The 23,554-nt window shown below is 39.6% G+C and overlaps 1 protein-coding gene across 2 annotated transcripts; it reads right to left on the reverse strand.

Moving 5' to 3' along the window:
* ntrk2b (neurotrophic tyrosine kinase, receptor, type 2b) lies at nt 1–21,086 on the reverse strand. Of its 2 annotated transcripts, none has more exons than XM_031754671.2 (18): nt 20,674–21,086; nt 17,688–17,762; nt 17,533–17,604; nt 17,361–17,429; nt 17,127–17,278; nt 16,823–16,959; nt 15,276–15,408; nt 14,517–14,825; nt 14,406–14,420; nt 14,267–14,269; nt 14,117–14,151; nt 13,850–13,949; nt 11,036–11,224; nt 10,398–10,528; nt 10,103–10,275; nt 7,545–7,785; nt 5,615–5,773; nt 1–2,887 (listed from the first exon to the last, which is right to left on the reverse strand). In XM_031754671.2, the coding sequence occupies exons 1-18, from the start codon at nt 20,868–20,870 to the stop codon at nt 2,702–2,704; spliced, it is 2,376 nt and encodes a 791-aa protein (XP_031610531.1). In that variant the 5' UTR covers nt 20,871–21,086; the 3' UTR covers nt 1–2,701. The 2 variants fall into 2 exon arrangements, with proteins under 2 accessions (XP_031610531.1, XP_039470343.1); XM_039614409.1 differs by having other exon boundaries at nt 14,078–14,151.
* Between the last annotated feature and the right edge of the window lie 2,468 nt (nt 21,087–23,554).

A 23,554-nucleotide genomic window follows, 5' to 3' on the forward strand; every position in this document is an offset into this window, starting at 1 on the left:
TTTATTAAATGCACAGTATCACAAGGAACATTTCCATTAATTGTGGATAAGCTACTCACATGATGCACAAAGCATTGGATTGATTCATAGAACTGTCTGATTAAAGCAGGATTAAATCTGCTAGGAGAATACACACGCACACACACACACACACACTCAGATCCATACAAGCTTAGATGCATACACACACGCACACCCACACAGGCATACATCCTCTAGCAATCTGATGCATGTGCAAATACGCACACACACACACACAAATACATATACACTCTCTTAAGTTCACACAGTAAGTAAAATTTTGTTATCTGCACAGGAATGAAAACTGTCATTTTTTTTCTTCTTTTACTGTATATTTACAAAAAAATCATTAACACCCCCCTCGATATAGATTACATTCAAAAAAGGTCCCCACCCTTCTAGATTACATTCAAAATAATATACTATTCATGATGCAAAGTCACAGTTATTCATCTGAAAGAGGATCAAAATAGGCTACAGTCAGTCAGAGGGAGAGTGGTGGGGTTAGCCAGGAGGTAACTCTGACCTCCTCGCCACTGGCCACACATCTGCTGGGACACCTGTCGGGCCAGGAGAGTTCCTGATGTTTAGAGTCTGTGGTCGCTCCTGCGAGACAGGCAGCGTCTCAGACAGCCTCTGTGTGAGCTCCCCATCACAGTGGAGAGGAAACAGGAGATCATCTTCCTTCTTTTTTTTTTTCTTCTTCTTCAGAGAAAAACTTTTTTTTCAATTTCTTTTTTCAATTAAAGTCCTCTGTAGATCAAAAATTGCCAAAAAAGAAAACACAAAACAAAAAAAAAAAAGGAAAAAAAAGGAGAAGATTGTATTCTCACCGGTATTATGAACAAGCACAAAGAAATTATACAATGTAGCACAAATCAAATTGTATTTACATATAGTATGTATTGCCAGTGGCCCATAACACGTTGTCTTCAATAGCTGTCACACAGTTTTGACATGATACCTGCTTAAAACGGATTATACTATTAAACATAGCCTACTATTCATATAGACAAATATCAGAACTGTACAGAATGGAGAGCTGCTTATGTACAGCGGACAGGTGACTTATTATTGAAGAACGCTGTGAGAAAAAACATAGGGACACACACACACACACACACAAACTGGGGTTTTTCTGTGCAATCATGGATTTTCTTTTCTTTCTCCTACAGCTGACAGCTGAGACTGAGGAGGGAGCTCAGTGCTAAGGTTGTGCATTGGAGTGTTTAAGTAATGCTACAAATTGCACTTAACAAAAAGAACTTATTGTCTCACTGCCTTTATACCTCTGCATGAAAGATTCCTGCTGATTTTTTGTTGATTTTTTTTTAGGTTTTTTGCAAATATTAGGATGAAACTTGCACTGGACACTTGCACCATGGTTGCTCTTTTAGCCTCTTTTTTAATATCAGGACAACAAAACAACTGAATATAATACAAGAGTGCAATCTGAAACCATTTGCTGCCTGTACAAATCACCACCGTCCTGGATGAAGAGCTGTCAGCCAGTCACCACATGGCTGGCTGGGGCCATGAGGAGAGATGAAAGCACCCCTGGGACATTTTAAGGGCAATCAGACTCCTAATTAATGCTTTTACTGCAGTCTCATAGCCGACTACATGGAATTGAAAATGACGATCTTCAAAGTGCACTCTTAATCCATACAAAGCCCCGGTACATAACCTAAATAAAAAAAAGAGCACCCCTGACATCTGAAAACCTCCCATGATGGAAACCAAACCACGTCACGCACCAGAGATTTCAGAAATGGCATTGCTGGTTGACGAAAAAAACAACCTACGCCGCCGGGTCCCCCATCCTCTGTGATTTAGGTAAATGAATGAACGAAAAGGAATATTTGGCAAACAGAGCTTCACCCTTTAAAATGTCCCACTGAACACTGATGGCCTTCTTTCAAGAGGAAAAGGTATTTACAGAAAAGACGTGAAGTCGGGAAGCGCCTCAGAGGACCAGGATTGAAATCCGTGAGCCATGGATTTCAGTCAGCTTGCAAATTCTCGACATATTAAAATAGTCTGTGGCGTACGACACATTTAGCTTCAGCTGTGAACTAACAGGTTATTTTGTGTTATAGCGGAATAGGTGAGACACTGCTGAGAGAAGAAAATGATCTATCTACAGGCATGTATCCATAAACTGTCCATCACAAAGAGACACGTTGCACGTCCCTTTGTTCATTTCCAGCTTATGGAATACAAGAGGGAAGTGATTTGATGCGGTGAGTGCAGACAGGGTGAGCTGTCTATTGGTCTCTTTTTATGCCTTTTACATACACTACGCCACATGTTTTGGAGCACTAATAATACGGGATCCTCTCTGCATTTTGGTTTCCACTTTGTGAAGCATGCCTCAACAACATCTGCAAATTTAAAAGAAAAGCAAAAAACAGCTAAAAAAAAACAAAACAAAGAAAAAAACAACAACCCAAAAATCACTCAAAAACCGTAAGGCTTTTTTCTCCGTGTGATGAAGACGCGGACAGGAGCATTTACAGTTACATTTACAGCCGGGGTTTCTGTACAAAGATGCGCTCGCGCAGCCTCCGCTTCCTCCTCCCCTTCCCCCCAGTTCCCGTCGTGTGCAAACACACAAACACTTGTCCACATTATGAAGCACACATGCACACGCAGTACATCACACGGACGCAGTGGCGCGTCAGCCCAGTATGTCCAGGTATACGGGCGAGGCTTTGGCCAGGCTCTGGAGCGTGCTGTGGATCTCCTTGATGTTCAGCCTCATGTAGGGCTCCCTCTGCCAGCAGCCCAGCATCAGGTCGTATACCTCCTTAGGACAGGTGCGGGGCCGCTGCAGCACTCGGCCCTGAGTGATGCACTCGATCACCTGGGGGAAAACATTGGTTGGTTTGTCAAAAAGAAGCTGATTTATCTACTGTCACATAATAATGTGGTTTGATAGCAAAAAATCTCTGCAGCTGGGAAGCGTGCAGGAACTAAATTGCACGTCCAGTTTATTAAAGGACGGCCTCGACATTTGGATAGCACAGAGTGCATACAGAGGTTTAAGCCCTAAGCTCACCCTTTCCAGGAACATTTTCAAAAAGATTTAGGTTTAAAAAAAGAATGCTGTTCATGAGCAAATAGTCTTTGTAATTCCAAAGACTTACATTTTAGGAGAGCTCCCACAATATGTGCCGGAAAAGGAAGATGCTTTTACATTTTCTCATTCAGTGTAGTGTATGTCATCTCAAGGGCAGGCCATTCATCAAGATTTTTCTTTGGTTTTATTTCTTAACACATGATATTAATTTCCCCCATCTGAAAGGAAACTATTCTGTTTACCGGAATAGCGCACAGTATCTTAAGCATCTTTGTTCTGCACTTCCATGAAGTTCTGAGGATTTTAAAACCAAAATGTTCAACAGTAAAGGGTTGCCAACCTTCAGTAAGATTTCATTAGTCATTTCCTATTATGCAGCTAGCTGTGCCGTGTCATATTCTGATACAAATGTTAGCTGTTATGGGGTTCTGACTTCAAAAAGGGTTCATGTCAACTGAGACATGGGACACCACAGTGCTGCACTGAAGTCTGGAGTCTGTCGTCATTTCCCCCAGTTTGGAGTTTCTCGTAATTTTTTAAAAGGTGTTGTGAGCAGTGTGTTCTTAAGAAATCTGAGGAAATTGGACAGTTGGAGGGCAGAAGATAAAGTGTCACTCCTAATAAACTATCTACAGCAGATAACAAGTATCTCAAAGTCGTGTCCTTGAAAAATAGGAAAAGAAAATCTAGTGAACACCTGGAAAGAGTTTGATTGTCAGCATCTTCATTTTTCAGCATGCTATTGATCCCCAAAACACTACCAATGCAGTAAAAGCATACTTGGATAGAAAAGCACACAATGGAGCACTATCAGTCATGGATTGGCCTCCACAGTGCTGGACCTCAACGTTATTTAAGCAGTGTGGGGTCAGCTTGACAGAGAACAGAACAAAAGGTAGCCAACATCCAAAGAAGAGCTCTGAATTTTGAATTTGGTTCTCACATGACATGCTTTGATACAACTCCTCTAGAAGCAGGACTGTTTTCAGTCATACTGTCATCAGTGTTATTCATCATGACCTGTAAACTGTGTTAAAGCAAGGTTATATCAGTTAAGGGTTATCAAAGTGTGCCCCAAGGGCCACTGTGGCCCTCAGCAATGTTTTTAGCAATGTGCAGCCCGACTGAATAAAGTAAAAGAAACTGTGCTGTATATTTCAATCAAACACAGTTCAAATCATGCTAAATTACAGCTGTGCAGAGTTGTTATTTGCGCCTCACTGATGATTCAAAATAAACCACCATCGCTTAAACGCACTTATATCAATCTGTCTCTTTGTCCCAATATTTTGACTTTTGTTCTGGACTCCATATTTATTTCTTTTAAAGTATAAGATAATTTATGTTCTAGTTCCCGAGTATGTTATTTTCTAGTGCCTCTGAGTTTTAAAATCTAGTTTTAGGATGTTAATTACCCTTTTGTGTCCAGTCTGTGTCTCTTGTCTCGTTGTTTGTTTACCTTCGCTCTCCCCAGTCACGTCCTCATGTCTTTTTGGTCTCTCTGTGTTCCGTCTTCATGGCTGTCTGTGTTCCCTGTCTTGTCTAGTTAATACATTTGTTGTCCTGGTCCCTCTGTTTTTCCCCTTTCTGTTCTCGTGTCCATCTCTCTGTGTTTTTTGTCCTTTTGTCTCGCACGTCTGTCATGTCTCCTTGTCTGTTTATCCCAGTGTCAAGTCTCAGTGTATGTGTTACTTCCTGTTTTATTTTGAATCCACTGTCTCATGTGCCTGATGTTAAATTTTGCTACCTTTGTCTTGTTTATTTTGATTATGTTAAACTGTGTTCTATCTACTCCCTCTACTCTACTTCCTTTAATCACCCTCCTGTGTATATATTGTCTACCCTCTCCCTCTGTTCTTCATCGTGTCCTCTCTCATGGTGTTTGCAGCCTCTGTCTGTGTGTTCCTGGTCAGCTTAGTTTTTGTATATGGCCTCTGTTTTTCGTTGCCTTTTTTACCAGCAATAAAGCTGTGATATTGAGTTTTATATCTGTCTGCTGAGTCCTGCATTCTGGTTCCACACCCTGCCTGCCAGCAGCAAAACCAAGCAAACTCCAGACAGACCATTTAGTCCACCAGAGGGATGATGGGAATTAAGGTGCACGACTACAGTCTACATTCATTAAATTACTAGACCATAATGTCAGTCTGGGCTTCTAAGACGTGTGGGTCAGGAATTTAATGCTTTGCTTGTGGTGCTAAAGACGCTTTCAGTCAGCTTACTGTTTAATAAATAAATTACTAGTTTTGGAATGATTTTGTTTATTGGTCTTCACCACTATACAGGCTCCGCACTGGCACTCTGCCATCAAAACTTATGAGAAGCATGCTATGAATGAATTCTTACATTACAAGTATTGAAATAATAGATTAAGTAGGCATTGTGCTAGAATAGGAATAAAAAATATGCTGACACTAAGATTTATTCACAGTCTCTGACTTTTTCTGCCGCAGTGCTTATATGGAGGCCAATGTATGTGAAGTGTAGGGTTAGGTTGAAACGCTGTCTGACCTCATTGTTAGAGAGCTGGTACCATGGCTGCTTGCCGTAGGTGAAGATCTCCCACAGCACCACGCCGAGGCTCCACACGTCACTCTCTGTGGTGAACCGCCGGTACATGATGCTCTCCGGGGGCATCCAGCGGATGGGCAGCATCGTATGACCGCCCACCTGCAGAAAGAACGACACAACAGCATTCATGAGAAACCAACACTGCAAGATCTGCTAAAGAGTTCAAAGCTGCTGAATATACTGACTTTATTGTTGTTTACTGTTGTTATTATAATGGGGGACTGTCAATAGATGTCAGTGATCGTGAAAAAAATACATCGTTGTAGACTTTGTAGTCTTGCTATGGTACAATAGTTTGTTGTAATCCATTTATAATACATTATCATGTTTAATAGAAACACCAAGCTGCAACCAATCAGTCTGCAAGAACAGCCCTGCAATAAATGCTAAATTCAGGAAGGTTAAAATGTTCACAATATATATGCAAATCATAAAAAGTGCTTAATAACACTGATGTCTGATAGCTTAAAAAGACAACACTGGTCTTAAACCCCTTTAAAGCCTGAACCATGAAACCAGAACATGTTTAATGTTTATTGAACCTTCTAACAACTTTATTAGAAAATGAATTAAATACTAATCTACATATATGAGTTTAATTTTTAATCATCACACTGATGATATACAAGTCTGAAAAGCTCCCCAAAACTCATGCATCACATATGATGCACTAGACATCACGGGGTTAAGGTTAATGTGTATGATTTTTTTCTTGTATGCTATTTATGATGATGAAAACAATTCTTTGTGTCAAATTAACAAAGATTATCCAGCAAATCCTAACTGCAATATTAATTTATACAAACCTTAAATAACCCAAAATAAATGTTTGAACCCTAAATTAAATAGCACCACTTTCAAGACATGCCGTTCATTCACCCATTTTCTGGTGCACATCCAGGTCTAGCTTGCTCAAGTGAAAACAAATGGAGAACCACTATATTCATAATTTAGTGTTGCATATAATAAGCTTACTGATTAGCACTAAACACAATAAGTAATAATAATGGTAGTAGTACTAGAAATAATACTAAATTCATAGAAGAAGGAAGGCAGTTCTAAAGGTAAAAGGACGTACTACCCAGTACTAGAAATATGTATTGCTGGGTTAAGTGTCTGGTTACATGTGACAATTTGATGACCTGTTTCTGTTAGCTTATTTGGCTCATTTATAAGGCATTGGGAGATGAATTTGGTCAACCACGCAGACATCCTTTTCCATTGTTTTTAATCTGTTTTAATGCAGTCTGTCAACCACCAATCCAACTATGGGGCACAAATATAAAATTCTAGTAAACTATCAAAGGTTTTACTCATGTCTGTGTCTTCACTCGTGAAAATAATTCGTGTGATTGAAGGTAATACTTGCTCTAAGTGCATGTGTGGACTGACTTCTGACTTCCAAAGTAAGCAAGTGAAACAGGATCCTGGTGCCGTTCGCTTTGCTAATGTGTTTGATAACGGGATTTGGTGGGAACCACTCTTAAAGGTGATCTTATTAGATGCAGGAAAATGCATCTTGGAATTGATTTACAGTAAGAGTCTTCACATTTCTGACTTCACTTTGGGCAGCAGAGGGCACTGTGGGATTCACGCTGGCATGTGAGACACAATGAAGGAATAAAATATATGTATCAACTCAGTGTTACTATTAACATGATCGTTTTGTTTCTTTGACCTGCATTGTTTTTTATACAGATTAGAGAATTTGCATTTAAACTGCAATAAAAAAAAAGAAACAATGATCATCATTCTTGCAGCTGCACAGTTGTTTAAGCCTGGAATTAAATTTGATCAGTTCCATATTTTTTGTGTATAATGAGATGAAGTGAAGTAAGGGAAGAAAGGGGAAAATATCTAAAATACTTACTCTGTAGTAGTCTGAGCTGTAAACATCTCTGGACATGCCAAAGTCTCCTATCTTGACCAGCAGGTTTTCTCCTACCAGGCAGTTCCTTGTTGCCAAGTCTCTGTGGACAAAGTGCTGGGAGGCCAGGTAGACCATGCCAGCAGCAATCTGTTGGGCAATGTGCAGCATCTGGGACTGGGTGAGCTCCACCAGGATGCTGTGTTGACCGTCTGCCATGAGCACTGCATCGGGACCGTGGGACCTGCACCCAGAAACCGTTGCATAGTTTAGAAAATAATGCAGCAGCATGAACCATTCTGTCACTACTGTAATACATGAATGTGATATTAGCAATCAACTAACTAATTAACGAAACATTAACCTGAAATTATTTAACATTTTTCTCACCTAGTAAAAGAATACAAAAAAATTTGTTCTAGCCTCCCAGTCTTGATCATAATGTGATGTTTCTATTAGCTGTATTTTTCTTTGGGTTCTAGACTGTAGACTGCAAATAGCACAAGTAGTGCATTAATCTGATCTTTGAAAATATACTGTAATAGAGAGTCTCAGTATTTTCTTGCATTTTGGGAAAAAAATAATCAAGAAAGTGATTTTTTTTATTGATTACTGATATGGTGATTAGTCTCACACTCGTACTCAGTAAATTCAGTACAATCACACAGAGTGTGTTATAATATTGACCAGACTAGATAATGAAGATGTAAAATTGACTTTAACATGTTGAGCTTTTTTTGTTACATTTGATTTAAAAAAAAAAACATATTTATCAAAGTTAGAAGCTACAAAATAAACATACAGGTAAGAGAGAATTATTTGAAACTGTTACAATAAGCCTAGGCTGCTGATGGCATCCCATGATGCACTATACGCCAATTTGGATTTGACCATTAGTTTTTATCAATCTCTGACTCTCTGTCTGACTTGATGTCATTTTTTATCCTGTCTTCATCCCCTCACCCCCAACCGGTCACAGCAGATGGCTGCCTTTCCCTGAGCCTGGTTCTGGCGGAACCTGTTAAAAGGGAGTTTTTCCTTCCCACTGTCGCCAAGTGCTTCCTCAAAGGGGGTCAATTAATTGTTGGGGATTTTTTCTGTATTATTTTATGGTCTCAGAATTACAATATAAAGTGCCTTGAAGCGACTCCTGTTGTGATTTGGTGCTATATAAATACATTTTAATTGGATTGTTTCTTGTTACAAACTCTTCCCTTCGTTTTCATGTTACTTTATTCCTTTTGATTTCTAGTCACCAATCACTTTATTATTTCCATACAGCATATACAGCCGCTTGTTAATGTAAATACTTAATCAGCCAATCACATGGCAATAACTTTACTTTACATTTAGGCATAGAGATGTAGATGTTATAACCAAAGTACACAGAAGAGCATCTCAATAAGTGTAATTCTGAAGTAGATGGACTGCAGCAGCAGAAGACCACACTGGGTGCCACTCCTGTCAGATAAGAACAGGAAACTAATGCTTCATGTGGGCTCACCCAAAATTGGATAATAGAAAATTGGAAAAGCGTTGCCTGGTCTGATGAATCCAATTCCAAATGGTAGGGTCTGAATTTGGTGTAAACAACATGTAAAGCATGGATTCATCCTGCTTTTATACCAGCAGTTCCAGCCACCGATGGCGATGGAGTGCTGTCGTGAATGTTTTCTAGACACACATGGACTCTTCGGTATCAATTTATTTATAATTTAAATGCCACAGCCTACCTCCATCCCTTTATGACCACAGTGTACCCATCTTCTGTTGGCTGCATTTAGCAGGTTAATGTGCCATATCATAAAGCTCAAATCATCTCAAACTGACTTCTTGTACAGAACAAAGAGTTCATGTAAGCCTACTCAAATGGCCTTCACAGTCACAGTCACTGATTCCATCATGCATCACACAGCAACTGTGTGATGCTATCATGTCAATATGGACAGAAATTCCTGAGAAATGTTTCCAGCACCTTGTTGAACCTGTGCCATGAAGGATTAAGGCAGTTGTGAAGGTAAATGACCTGTTCTTACACAGCACTTTCTACTCTAACTCAGCACTCAAAGCAATTGTTGCTTCAAGCTTCATTCACCCAATCACACACATTCAAACAAGCACCTTGTCTGACATTTTCATACACAAATGCATAGAGGAAAACTCGGGGACCACTATCTTGCCCAAGGAAATTTTCAGATACAGATTGGAGTAGCTGGGGATTAAACCTGTGACTTTCACATTGGTATATACCCGGCTCTACCTCCTCCATAACCAAGGCTGACACTCAACGGTGAGAAACAACAGAAAGGGGATCTAACCCAGTCCTAGCAATGTGCACTTTATTGATTTGCTTTTATTCTTTTTGTTTTATACAACATTTTGGATTTTTTTTTTTTTAGCACACTTGTTATTTTTAGTTATTTCTTTTCACAAAATTTATTTTATGTTGTTATCGCCTGTCAGTCCTTACACAAACCATTTGACATTCACTGATCTGCATCAGAGGTACAACAAGTAACTGATTAGTAACAGATACCAGTAGAAGATCTAAAGAAGCTTACCTGAGGAACTTGTTGAGGTCCCCGTGTTTCATATATTCAAACACCATGATTAGTGGGTCGCTCTCTACGCACACTCCATAGAAGGTGACGATGTGCTCGTGCTGCAGGTTGGTGAGGAGCTCAGCCTCTCTGTAGAAGTCTGCTCTGCCGCTCTCGCTGGCCTCTTTCAGTGTCTGAAACAAGACAGGGACAAAGATGAGAGGCAAACGGTGAGAAGCATTATCTGCAGGAACGTACATCTAATGACTAGGATTTACTGAGTGACTGTCAAGCTCATTGATCATTTGATCTGTACCTTGACTGCCACGTGGATCTTCTCCTGGTCTGGTGTCAGGTTGTAGCATTCAGCGAGAAAGACCTTCCCAAAGGCTCCTTCTCCCAGCTCCCGCTTCAGCACAATGTTGTGTCGCTTGATGTGCTGGACAACTTTAATGCAGAAGAAGTCAAATCACCCTCAAGGTTATGTGCACATTGGGATTTTAAGTGGGCATTTTTGGTGCATACAGAACATTTGTCTTCACTAATCTCACAACAGACAAGCACGTGTCTTCAGATTGCATAATTTATGTGATGACAATTCAAAAACTGAAAGATATTTAAATTAATATGACAGAAAATATATATATTTAGCAAATTGCATAATTTACAAAAGGACTTAAATACTTATCTAAACTATCTGTTTTTACAATTCAATACTTTGTGTAGATTCATAAAGTATAAAATAAAAAACTGCTGAGTTAAGCCCTTTGTCCGAGCTTGTGTTCCTGCACATCTCCTGTGGTCCAACTATCCAGCCGGTCTAAGGAACTGGAGTCACTATCACAGTGCAGCAGGATGCCAAAAATAAATATGGCGCCTAGCAGCGATCCCTGCATGGATTTATCAGAAAAGGCCCAGGTTACCCGGCGTTTGTCGAACGAGGCAGTAACTCACACGTGTTGGATTTCAGCATGCTGCCGGAGTTACGGAAGTACTGGGGGTTCTCGATGACAGGAATCTTTGTCATTCCAATGATCACTGCGTCTGGACCCATCTCTGAGGATGACGGGGTGTTGTTGCCATTGGAGACGTGATGGAGAGGGCTGGCAGAATCATCGTCATTACTGATAACTGAGGAGGAGCCTAGAGAGCCACAGAGGAGGTGGAGAAGGAGGAGAAGAGAAAGACAGCGCAGAGAAGAAGACGAAGAAGTGTGAAGCTGTTAGTCATAAAGGAAGGGGAGTAAAAGCAGAGTGAAAAGAGATTGACAGAGGGACTACAGGTTACATGAAGTATGTCAGATTACAGATTATAGGCAGGTTTACTGAACAATGTAAAAGGATGAGCTCAGGCCAAAGCAGAGCTCACTAATTCCTGTAGTAATTTCCATATTCACACAGTAGGAACAGCACAGGGCCAACACTACTGCTTGCTTTCAAACCCCTGAGATGCCATTTATAAAAGGTACATAATAACTAGAGATATTAGGACATTCTAATGTTTCATTAACATTAAGTGAGAACAAATGCTTAATAACACACTGAATGGTTTCTGTGTATGTGTTATACACTGTTATTGAAGGTTCACGAGCTGTTTATGCATCAGTTATGAATATTAACAAGATGTTGAAATTGCTGAAAAAAGTCATACTAAATAGTTAGAATTTTTTTTAAGTGTTTTAGCTGAGGACAAAGACTGGAAACTGTGGCTGCATGACACCAGATTTTACTGGATAGTTAGCTGCCAGCTGTAACATCATTTTAGTGGTGATAAGCACAAAAAATAATAAACAAGGAAAAGGAAATTCAACAAATGTAAAAGCAAAAAAAACAAAAAAACAAAGTGTACTAGAACAAACACATGAAATCTGATAAATTATTCAAATCTGAAATCTGGTATAGCAAATCTGTTTGATTATGATGAGAGAAAACTGAATACATGAAAGAATATTATCATGAGATGATCAGAGCCAATGGTAGTAAGAAAATGATATAAATAAATACATACATGAAAAAAGAGCTTGCAGTCAGTATATGGAGGGAGCCTGGGAGGGTTAGGATGATTACAGTTAAGACATGCAAGCTTTTTATTGCATGTCTTAACTGGCATTAGGTGACAGAATTGAATTAAAATGTTTTTCTTGCCTGCATAATCGTTTATTTGGTTATGTCATTTGGTCCACAAGTAGTCGGATGATGACACTTTTTAAAATAATCTTGCCTCTGTACAGCACCAAAGTGGAAATCAAATAATTGCTAAGTGATTAAAGTGCAGACTTTCAGCTTTAATTCGATGGGTTTTTAAAAAAAAGCATCGCTTTAACTGTTTAGCTAAAGTCTATTTCAGGAATTACAGAATTACAGATAGTCCTCCCAGTTTCAGTGGCTCAAAAGAAATTGGACAATTGAGTTATAAGCAGTTTCATAGGCATTTGATGTCTGTTCCCTTATTATTATTTTGTGATAAATGAAGGAGATAACACATCTGGAGTGGATGCATTTAGTAGCTGTTCACTAGAACTCTGAATATGAAGTCCCAAGAGATGTCTATTCAAGCGCAAGAGGCTATCATTAGCCATCTCAGCAATCTGGTGCTTCTTAAAAGGAAGGAATTGACTGGCCAGCAACACCAAAAAGCCATGAAGACCACAGAAGATGACTAAAGTGGATTGTTTCAAAGTTATTTCCTTTGTTAAAAAACTCCTTCGCAATATCTAACAAGTCAAAAACACTCTTGGGGAGGTTTGGAAAAAAATTACCATCAAGAGAAGGCTTCATGAATGGAAATGCGATGGTTTCACAACACGGTGCAAACCACTGGTTACATTCAAGAACAGGAAGGGCAAATTAAACTTTGCCAGAAAACATCTAAAATAAAAACTTCTGGAAAAAAAGTTTTGGATACAGAATTATACCAGAATTATGAGTCAAAGCGTACTGCTTTTTCTATCAAACGTAGTACAGATAATGCTATAGCATGGCAAGTATGACCACCAGTACAACTAACTCACTGGTGTTTAGTCATGATGAGACTGCTGATAGAGGCAGCAGGATGAATTGTGATGTTTACAGGGCTGCACTCTCTGCTCAGATTCAGACAAATGCTGCAAAACTGATAAAGTGCAAAGTGCAAATGGATAATGACCTAAAGGATAGCGCGAAAGAAACCTAAGAGTTTCTCAAGGCAAAGAAATCAGATATCCTATAATGGCTGAGTGAGTCATCTGATCTCAACCCAATAGAGCACGCTTTCTAGTTACTGAAGACAAATCTGAACGCAGAGAGACCCTCAAACAAGCAGCAACTGAAAAAAACTACCATTGTCCAAGTAGTTATGGACCTAACTGCATTTCAGAGGAAAGCACGTGATGTTAAAACTTGTGTTCTAGTATCTATTATATGTTTTAAAGGGACCTTTAAGGCATCTTTCTATACACATATATTCGGATAAAAGATGTATTGTGCCACTGACATATTGAAAAGTTGTTTCTGTGTTTTAGCAAATGTCAGGGTGACCAATATGGGGTTTCTTGTATTTCAGGGATAGTTCAACTCCAAGCAGCCTGGAGTGGACTGTCTGCGACCTGGAGCTGAGGATAACGTTTGCGTGATATTTATTTGCAGTGATGGCCAGAGTTTCCAGGATAAACTGCCGGTTGTAGCCTCACTTCTAGCAAACACATGTGATATTGTTTAACTCAGGGTAAGGAAGCACAAATGTATATCTTGAATTATCAGCTTAGTTGTTTTTTTTAGAAAATGTTTGCACCTTTAATGCCAAACTTGGAGTTTCTTCCGTATTTCAGTATGATCACCATCAGAACACAACCGATCAGGGCAACGCCAGCAATTCCCACAACTACATACACCTAGGAAGGAAAAAACTAAGATGGAGTCATGAGGCGATAACAGGAGCTGCTTTTTTAAAAAAAAGAATTGAAATAAACAAGAAAATATATATTGTGTATTTTAAGGGTTTACAACAAGAGGTAGGTACCACTGCTTTAGATGGAGCGGGCTGATTAGGGTCACTTACAGCAACACTGTCATCCGGTGGAGTGTCTGTAGGATCTGAAAAAAAAATGGGTCTGAACATTTTAAACCAATAACACCTAGTGAGGTGAGTGAAAGCATGCCAAAATGCTGACTGTTAGGTTCATGCAAACTTGAGAGTTGAAACACCCACCGTCTGGGCAGAAGACGAAGGCACAGGCAACGGCAGGAAAGAGACGGGGACATTATCAGAGTTCATTTTAAATTTGCACTCAATCATCATCATGCTAACAAGTACAACATTTGTCCGGATAAGCCAAATCAGTACTTACAATACTCGATGTCATCTGTAGAAAGGAAAAGAAATGAAAAAAAAAAAAGCATGTCAGCAGCCAGCAGCTGACTTCAATAAACGGACTCGTGTGAAAAGACAGAATACTGACCCGTATGGTTGATGTTAGGCGGGTGGAGAAACTGGGCAGAGATGTTCTTCTCATCCCTGCCATACTTATTCTCTGCGACCAGCTTGTACTCTCCGTTGTGAATGTGGGTGGGGTTGACCAGCTGCAGGCAGCCGTGTTGCTGGTTCTCTGTGGTCACGTGGATCATGGTGCGGATGTAGTCCTGCTCCTGGAGAGGCTTGTTATTGTGGTACCACCTTAGCTCCGGCTTGGGGTTCCCCGTTACTGTGAAGGGGATGCACCAGTGGTGGTCCCGCTCTGGAGACAGGAGTGTCAGGATGGTGGGGGCAACTGACACAGAGGCAACAGTAGAGGAAGAGTAATCACAAGATGATAGGAAATAAACACAAGGAGGGAAGCCAATAGGTAAAACAACATCTGAGGGATTTTGAGTAAGTGACAAAAAGTATGGGAAGGGAAGGGGGACTGATCACACAACATCTGACCACTGACAAGATGAAAACACGGAGAAAGAGGAGGAGGGTGGAACTAAACAAGCAGAAGTGTATGGCAAGGCATGAGGAGCTTCACAGGAGGAAGAGTTATGGACAGGAAACATGGAGAGTCAATAAGGTTTGCCAAGAGACACTAATGATAACAAAATGAGGAGCCTTCTGCTTCCAGTGGAAAAACAACGTCTCGAAGAAGGCATTTAAAAGTTCATCACATTAAATTACACAAATTAAACTTAGCAACGCAAATATAATTTCTAGAGATGTGCGCCATGGTTAAAGTCCTTACAAAGAATATTGAGCTGAAGGCTGGCCTCGGTCTGACCGACCATGTTCTCGGCACTGCATACGATCGCCCTGCCGTTATCATCAGGAGACAGGCCTGACAGGGTGAGGATGCTCTCTGTATCCACAGATTTAACCTGTAAACACATTATTATTTTTTTCATTATGTTTCCTGTATACAGAAAATTGTCTTGATCTTATGAAACCGACTACTATTAGCTGACTGTACAATACAGGCTCAAACGGCTATGACACACAGACACCAGAGTAGTTAGCAAAGTAGCCAGGGAGTTTTAAAGAGTTACTTAAAAGTTCAAGTACCTAAAAGGAATGAAGACACTTATACTGGCTAAAGATAAACATTTGAAATTCTATAAACAAATGCTGAAAAATATTATGGACCAGTACTTAGCAAACTAAAATCAATGTGAGATGATAATTGAACTAGTAGCTAGAAGTGGCTAACAGCTAGCTAAAAGAAGCACAGAGAACATATGAACGGCAAAGAAAGTAAAAGCAGCTGATACACATTTTAAATAGCACAAGGTAGAAAAGCAGTGTAAAGGAGCTAAAAGTGGCTAATAAATTCAAATAAAAAAGACAACTTTTCTAATTGTTATTAGAAAAAGCTGACATAAGAATAGCAAAACAATTAGCTAAAAGCATCAGCTAAAATAGTTACAAGTACTCAGTACAGACTTAACCAGAAACAAGCCAGTTCAACAGTATTAATGTCCAATTTTATATATTTAAAATTATTAATTCAAAGCTTGAAATCTTATGTTGACAACTTCACAACTCAGAATTTATCTAAAGATGCCCTTTAAAGGTCTACAAACACAGTCACAAACTTTTAAGCACTTAAAAGTAAATTTCAGAGTTTGAAACCCCTGAATGCTTGTAAATCACCCAGAATATGTATTTTTTTTCCAACATTAGTGATATGTTTCGCATTGCTTTCAGTAAGCTGTTTCAAATTAGAAACTAGTCTCAGACCAGTCTAGTCCATGTCCTCATAGTCGTTTAAAAATACTAGTTGTTAAAATCGTCCCGTTTGTTGGAAATACTATTCACGAGGATAAAGATAAATTAAATATATACATTTAAAAACAGCAGGTCACTTAAAATTTTCAGTGCCCATGTTTGTAATAATCAAGGAATACGATGTGTTTTGAAACACTGAAGCACTAAAGAACATAAGCTAATTAAGTTTGGCAACAGAGGCTTTTTAGTTAGTTAGAAAGTGGCATTTAATTAACTTGTTTTAATAAATAAATAAATAAAAGAATTTCCCAAATTAGGGACAATTAAATTATTTCTTCTTCTTATCTATATATTTGATTTTCCCATGAAAACAACTAAATTAAATGTGATTATTTTATATTAATAATAATAATAATAATAATAATAATAACAATAACAATTTACATGTTATTTTAAATAACTTTTTAAATGTATAAAATATCAACAACTTAAAGCGCTTCGAGACTTCATAAAGGTGGAGCCATGCCAAAGGTTTAAAAATGAAAACAGAAAGGTAGATCACCTTACCTCTTTGTGGGTCGAGAGCTCTTCAGTGTTCCACACAATCTCGGGAGCAGGGGAGCCTGAGGCAGTGCAAATAGCTTTGACATTACTCCCCTCCATCTGAGTCACATTTCTGGGGGTGACCTCTACCGTGGGAACCACTGTGAGAAAACATGCAAACCATAAAAGTAAAAGGAAACTCGATCAGATTGTTTCCCTTTAAACTTTCTTTCTTTGTTTCAGTCCCTTACTGTGCATCCACTCATTCAAACATTCGATATCAGTCAGTCTACTCAGATTTGCTTATTGTGGGATGGTTTCACTTTACCACAGTCTGGCGGCTGGAAGGTAGCAAAGTCCTGCGCCACTCCTCTGTCATCTGTGCATGTCAGCTCTGGACTGTCTGTTTCTTCCTGGAGTCTTAGCTTGATCCACAAGTTCTCACAAACACAATCCAGAGGATTCCCAAACAGAAGAAGCCTAGAAAGACAATAGAGTACATGAGACACTACATAGAAAAGACGTAGATACACTGATAGGTTTGTGCGTATGCGTCACTTACGGAAATGTAATGTTAAAGTTCTGAAATGTTCTCCATGACAGTGTTGACAAGTTATTGTCTCTGAGATTTCTGAAAGGAGAGGAAAAAAAAACCAAACAGAAAATATTCAACTACGCATTCTTACATGTTTAATAATGAAATAACTGGAGAGGCTGTGTAAAATTCTTCTTACACATATTGAAGTCTTGTATTGTTAAAAAACGCGTCCGGTGATATAGATGTCAGTCTTGTCTTTGTGACCGTTCTGTTGGAAGTTAAATTGTAGTTACTTGAACTTTAACTCCACTTTCAACCATAAAAAAACACAACACTGAATGTTCTACTTACAGGTTTCTTAGGTTTATGTAGTGCCTCAGACTGCTGTCACTCAAGTCAAACAGCCTGTTTTGATTAGCAATGTATCTGTGGAAAAACAAGGTAAAAGGGAAAGCTTGGTATGGTGCAGGTTTTTAGTCAAACTATTCACACAAAAAATGTCAAATATTGAGTCGAAAGTGTGATTTAAACTGGAATTGAGATACAGGTCCTAATAAACTCTCAAAAAACTCAAGTGTTGAATGGGAAATATGTGTATTTTATAAAACTAATAACTTTTTTTGAATAAAACTCATTTTGTTGTTTTGCAAGTCAGCAATGTAAAATTGTACGGCTCCCAAGTTAGGCTAGCTATTTTACTCAAGGAGTCTTGTCTCTAGTGCATTTGTGAGTATAACATTACTACAACAGCATGTACTGACGATGTGAAGTGACATGTTTACCTTGTTTACCAAAAACAATGTTTTTCTTTTGTTTTTTTAAACAACTTTGTGGACTAATAACTGTAATAAACTGTTTTTGTTTTCATAAAACTTAACGTGGGGGATATGGCTGGGTATGCCACCAATAATAATTATAATAATAATAATAATAATAATAATAATAATAATAATAATAATAATTTGTAGGGAAATTAGCTCGATCAGAATGAATGAATTGGAGTTATTAACTCTAACCAGGTAAAACACTGTCCAGGGACAGTCTAACAGCTTAATCTGGGTCCTGAGCCACGATCAGACTGGGTGTGTCAGTATTTGGCTGGAGGTTGATAAGCAGGAGACCTTACAGCTGCTGATATATAAGGAAACTCAAAGTTGCAGACAGAACGATGGTGCCTTTATATGTGAAGTTTTGGAATCAAATTCAAAGTTGCAACTGAGCAATCGCAGATGTGTCTACGTGCACAATGAAAAGTTATTTTTATTTATGCTGAAGCATGTAATTGTATTTTGGAGTAAGGAGGTTTCTGTTTGGAAAGGAGGCATGTCTGTGAGATAGTTAGTGCCGAGAAAGAGAAACACTATTATGTTTCTTTGCTCTGCAGCGAGATTTAACTAAGTTTTGTGATTTGAGGAAAGTTTTTTTTAAAGGTTTGTGTTTTTTCCTTTGTCTAGTCCTTTGCGAATGTAAAGCTTCATCACATGCCCATGCTGTTAAATTAATTATCATGCCAGAAGATGGCTTTTTCCCAGCGTTTGGGAGGTTTAGTTATCCGGACAGTGCCTATGCTGAGAGGTTTCAGTTTAGGTGAGAAGGTGCTTTCAGACATTGATATCCTTAGGAGTGGGATTTTTTTCCATATCTAAATTTTTGGTAATTTTTCTTTTTTTTTTTTTAACTAAGGTCCATGTTGGGAACTGTAGGTCCCCGTGGTGAAACCGTGAACTTGGCACAGATGAAGCTTTACCCATCTCACTGTTCCTAAATCTGCTTCTGGTAAGAGGCACTACTACGGTCCACCTCTTGTCTCTCTATGGTGATAAAATGCCTACTTTCATGTCTTCTGCGTTTTGTGCTCTGCTTCAACAGCGTAATTTGGGGAGACTGAGAAAGTGGTGGTATTTTTGTTTTATAGATTTTCTTCAGGACGCTGCTTGTGAATTCCTACACAGCACTAACGCGAGATTTAAAATATCTAACAAATGAGACTTTTGGAGAACACAGTCAAAACTTGAAATAGCTTTTCTGAATTTGTAGCAAGTAACTACATATTTTATAGAGTTTTTAAGGGCTTGATTGTAGAATGAAAAACATTTATGAATTATTTTGAGGTGGAATGATTGTCCTGTTTTAACTGGTATTTCATTAAAGCTTCAAATGATCTGAAAAAACAAATAAACAACATCAACAACTTGTGAGTGTTGCTAACTACTGATGGGTTTGAGACTGACTGCTCCTCATGTAGATGTTTACGTCCTGAAGATTGGAGGATGCCCTAAAACTACAAAATGAATCTAAAGAGCCAGTGCTGCCTTTGAAGTGACGCCTTATAGTATCACTAACAGGAATTTTTAAATTCATGGTTGATTTTCAGAAGGTGCCCGGCCTGATGTCCTTCACTGATGTTGTACACACTGCCTTTAAAAAATCTGGAACAACTGCATTATTTACAAAGTGAAGAACATTAAAAAAAAAAAAAAAAAATTTAGGCACCTGAAAGACTTTTATTTTTATTTGCAAAGTAAAAATAAACACGTTGACCCCAAGTAAACTACAATCACGGTGAGCTAATGTGACGCCTATTCAGCCTGCCTGCCTCCGAAAACTCACTCAGTCTCCCCTTTGCTCCGCTGGGTGCCATGCAGTGGTGCACTTGTGCGGGGTTGTAGCAGGTAAGCTTCAACACAGACCTACACACTGACGCAGATGAGGCTCTACACAACTGTGGGTAGCCTATTGGCAGCTGTATACAACTGATGCGATCTCATGTGTAATGTGCCAACAACATGAAGTATTCAGGCTGCTTCACACCGCCGCCCAAAAACCGAGTGAGCACCTCGGAGGCTCCGTTAGGCCTGAAAATTTACTCCATCACTACCATTGGAGCTGTTTTGTAAAGGAAAACACCGACTAATCCAAATAAGCCTGACGCACAACCTCGCCACCATAACGCGCTCGCGCACGCGAGCAACTGCCTCTGTCTCACACACACACATGCGCGCGCGTAAAAGCACACGCACGCACACATATACGAGGCTACATGATCTGACATTGGTTATAAGAATAAAATAAATTCTGTGTCGGGAAAAGCGCTAAACATGGATCTCTACTGATGTTTAATCCACAAGGAGATTCCAGACCTCCATTAATAAGGCTGCTGATCTTATTCTCACCCTTATTGTTATTATAATTATTGTTATTATTATTAATATTATTATTAAAATACCAGCCCCAACTATTTGATATTCCAGCGACCTACAGATTCCAGGGGAGCTCTTTACGCATTGCTTCCTAATGAGTTAATAAGCTGTCGGTGCGATCGTTTTCATACACTTACATCTCAGTGATGTTTTCCATGTCATCTAACGTGAGGACAGGGAAATCCTCGATCCCTGGTGCAGAATCAATACAAACAATTCTTGAGATGCTGCAAGTGCAGGATGCGGGGCAAGCATCGCTAAATCTCCACAGCCCCATCAAAACCAAAAACAATCCGACACGAGCCATGCCATATTCCCCCGCGCTGGAGTCCATCGCAGGTCCAATGGTATCCCACGAATCCCCCAAACAGAATCAGCTCAAATTGAATTATTAAGATTTCCTCCCTCGCCGCCTTTTTTTCGGCCAAGTTAATCCTTTCGACTCCGCAGGGAGAGAAAAAAAAGACTACGCTGTCGGCGAGGAATGCGCAGAGCTCACGGTTTAATATCAAGATGCCATGGACTGGCCTTCTCGTCTCCGCAGAGCTGGTATCACACTACTGCATATCGATGCCGTGAAGCAAGGTGTCAAGTGGTCCGTCCTGGTGCTGCTGCCGCTGCTGCCTCACTCCCCTATCGGGGGCCACAGGACTGCTCGCCACTGCCTTGTAAAACAAATATGAAGTGTTCCAGATGTTTAGAGATCAATAGGCAGGGCCCCCACGAGCGGTTTGTCGTGTGTGTATGTATGTGTGTGTGTGTATGTGTGTGTGGTGATGTGGGGGGGTGGGGGGTGGGGGAGACTGCACAGTGGAGTAAGGATGCGTGGTGATGCTGCGTGTGTAGGGAGGAAGGCTACCTGCATCCGTCTATCGATTATCGCCGAGGACGAGCGCATCTCACCCTGCCATCACTGGGACGGGACATATAGGAGTGGGGGGTGGGAAACGTGATTGCGATTGTGCCCTGAAAATGTTATTTTTGTCATTTTTTAAAAAATAGGATCGTGAGGAATTCGTATTTAAATGGTGCAACAAACACCTGAAACGTCAGCTTCTGCTCATTTCGAGTCAAGTGCCCAACTGTGGGGCAAATCACCCCGTCTGCGATGGCCACAACAACAATATGGATGTAAACTCTTGTGTTGTGGTTACTCTGAAGCCATGCATTGGATGAAAGCTTTTTTTTTTTCACACCAACACTGTTGTAGGCTACGGTTGGCCATTAGGCCTGGTGTGACGTAAGGTTGACGCACAAGACGGGGTGCATCTATGAAAAATAATTACCTATACTATGTCCGCAAGCTTCAAATAGGTCTCACTCCAATCACTGATCAGTGCACGATATAGGCGTCTAGAACTCCATCTATTTATTTCTTGCCCAGTAAACTTTGTTTGGCAATAAATAAACTAAATAACAATAATAGTAGTAATAATAATAATAATAATGATACAACAAACTTTCAGCAGACTGTTGCATGTTTTAGTAGGAGTTTAAGACATTTTGTGGGTGGGTGTTAAAGTATTTGTCAATAGGCATTTCAGGGCTGCAAATATGTTGCTCTGACGCTGATGCACGAATGTGTGATCATTTTTCTTTATAGATTAATTATAACATATTGCTTTTCCCCCGTTGTCCCAAAGTGCGCCAGTTCCTTGCCAGATGTGGTCTCTGTTCAATAGTTATTTATTTATTGTTTGGTTTTTCGGTCATTGCTGTGCAGTGCCAAAACATCAAGCTGGTCATATGTTTTCAAAATGAACAAATAGATCCTGTTTACCACCGGATTCCTGTATTTCCACTCACGACGAGGAGGCAGCCAGGACACATGATCTGTGACACAGCCTGGATGGTTAGTGTCGCTATGGTGACTTGCTCTTTACAAATAGCGCGGACAATGTCAAGTGTCGCTATGGTTGCAGATGAAAATATGTACGCAGGCTTTTTTTTTTAAGAGAAACATCAAGAACTGAATTATATCTGTCTCCATGGCAACCTCAGAGTATAGGAGAGAGAAGAGAGAGCTCTTTATTTTGCAATAGATCCTTGCATATATATCTGAAGAAGCATAACAACACTTTGAGAAAAGGTGTGGGGGGTGATTGATGGAGGAAATATGGGCATGATTCAGGGCTTCTGATTTGCAATACATGGGAAGCCAGCTGGTGGCTCTGGATTAATAATATCTGATCGTGATCTTGTCGGGGGGGTGGATCACTTTAACATGCAACAGAATACAGATTGTGGAATGTGCCATTTCTTTTATTATTATATCAGTTTCCCCAACTCTGCTTGTTGGTGTTCTTAGCTGGAAGTATCCCTTCTGGAATATGAGCGTGAACAAGCAGAGAAGGAGAAGCTCATCCGCAAACGAGTCCTTGTTCATATGGTGTCAGTTCTGAAATATCCAAGTCCACGATAAGAGCAAGTCACTTTGAACCAATAATTAGAATCAATCTCCAACCCATCTTTCATTCACGTCATGTACATAATCACTAGTCAAAACCACTTAAAAAGTTTGCCCTAAAATATGATACCAAAAAACCCCCAATCCAAAACCAAAAACTTGTTCCTCTTGGAGTTTTTACTGCTACCCCCAGCTTTGCCGTTGAAAAATGTTCCCATAGGTTTAAATTCAGGAACCTCTGAGTGACATGTGTCACTCTCTCTCTCTAATAGTGCCTCTGTTCGAAGCCTGTTGCACTAATGCAGCTGTGGCACTGCTGATATAAATCCTGGAATATCCACTTGCTCTCAGTATATAGGCCTCACTCGCACAATCGTTTGATTTCAAACACAACAAATGGGATTTCTTTCAGGTGGCTTCTTACATCTTCCACCAGAAAATGCTAACAAATATTTTTACAGTCCATAATACTCCCTCTCACTTATGTTTCTTTGCCAGCATTCTAACGTGTAATTACATCTTCTAAATTCAAGGTGTAGTTTAACATGCAGCATAAATGTAGATACAGCAGAGCAAAGGAAATGCAAAACAAATGTTTTTTAAGGAGTGGT

The sequence above is a fragment of the Oreochromis aureus genome, linkage group 7 (genome assembly GCF_013358895.1).
Source record: "Oreochromis aureus strain Israel breed Guangdong linkage group 7, ZZ_aureus, whole genome shotgun sequence".
Lineage (NCBI taxonomy): Eukaryota > Metazoa > Chordata > Actinopteri > Cichliformes > Cichlidae > Oreochromis > Oreochromis aureus.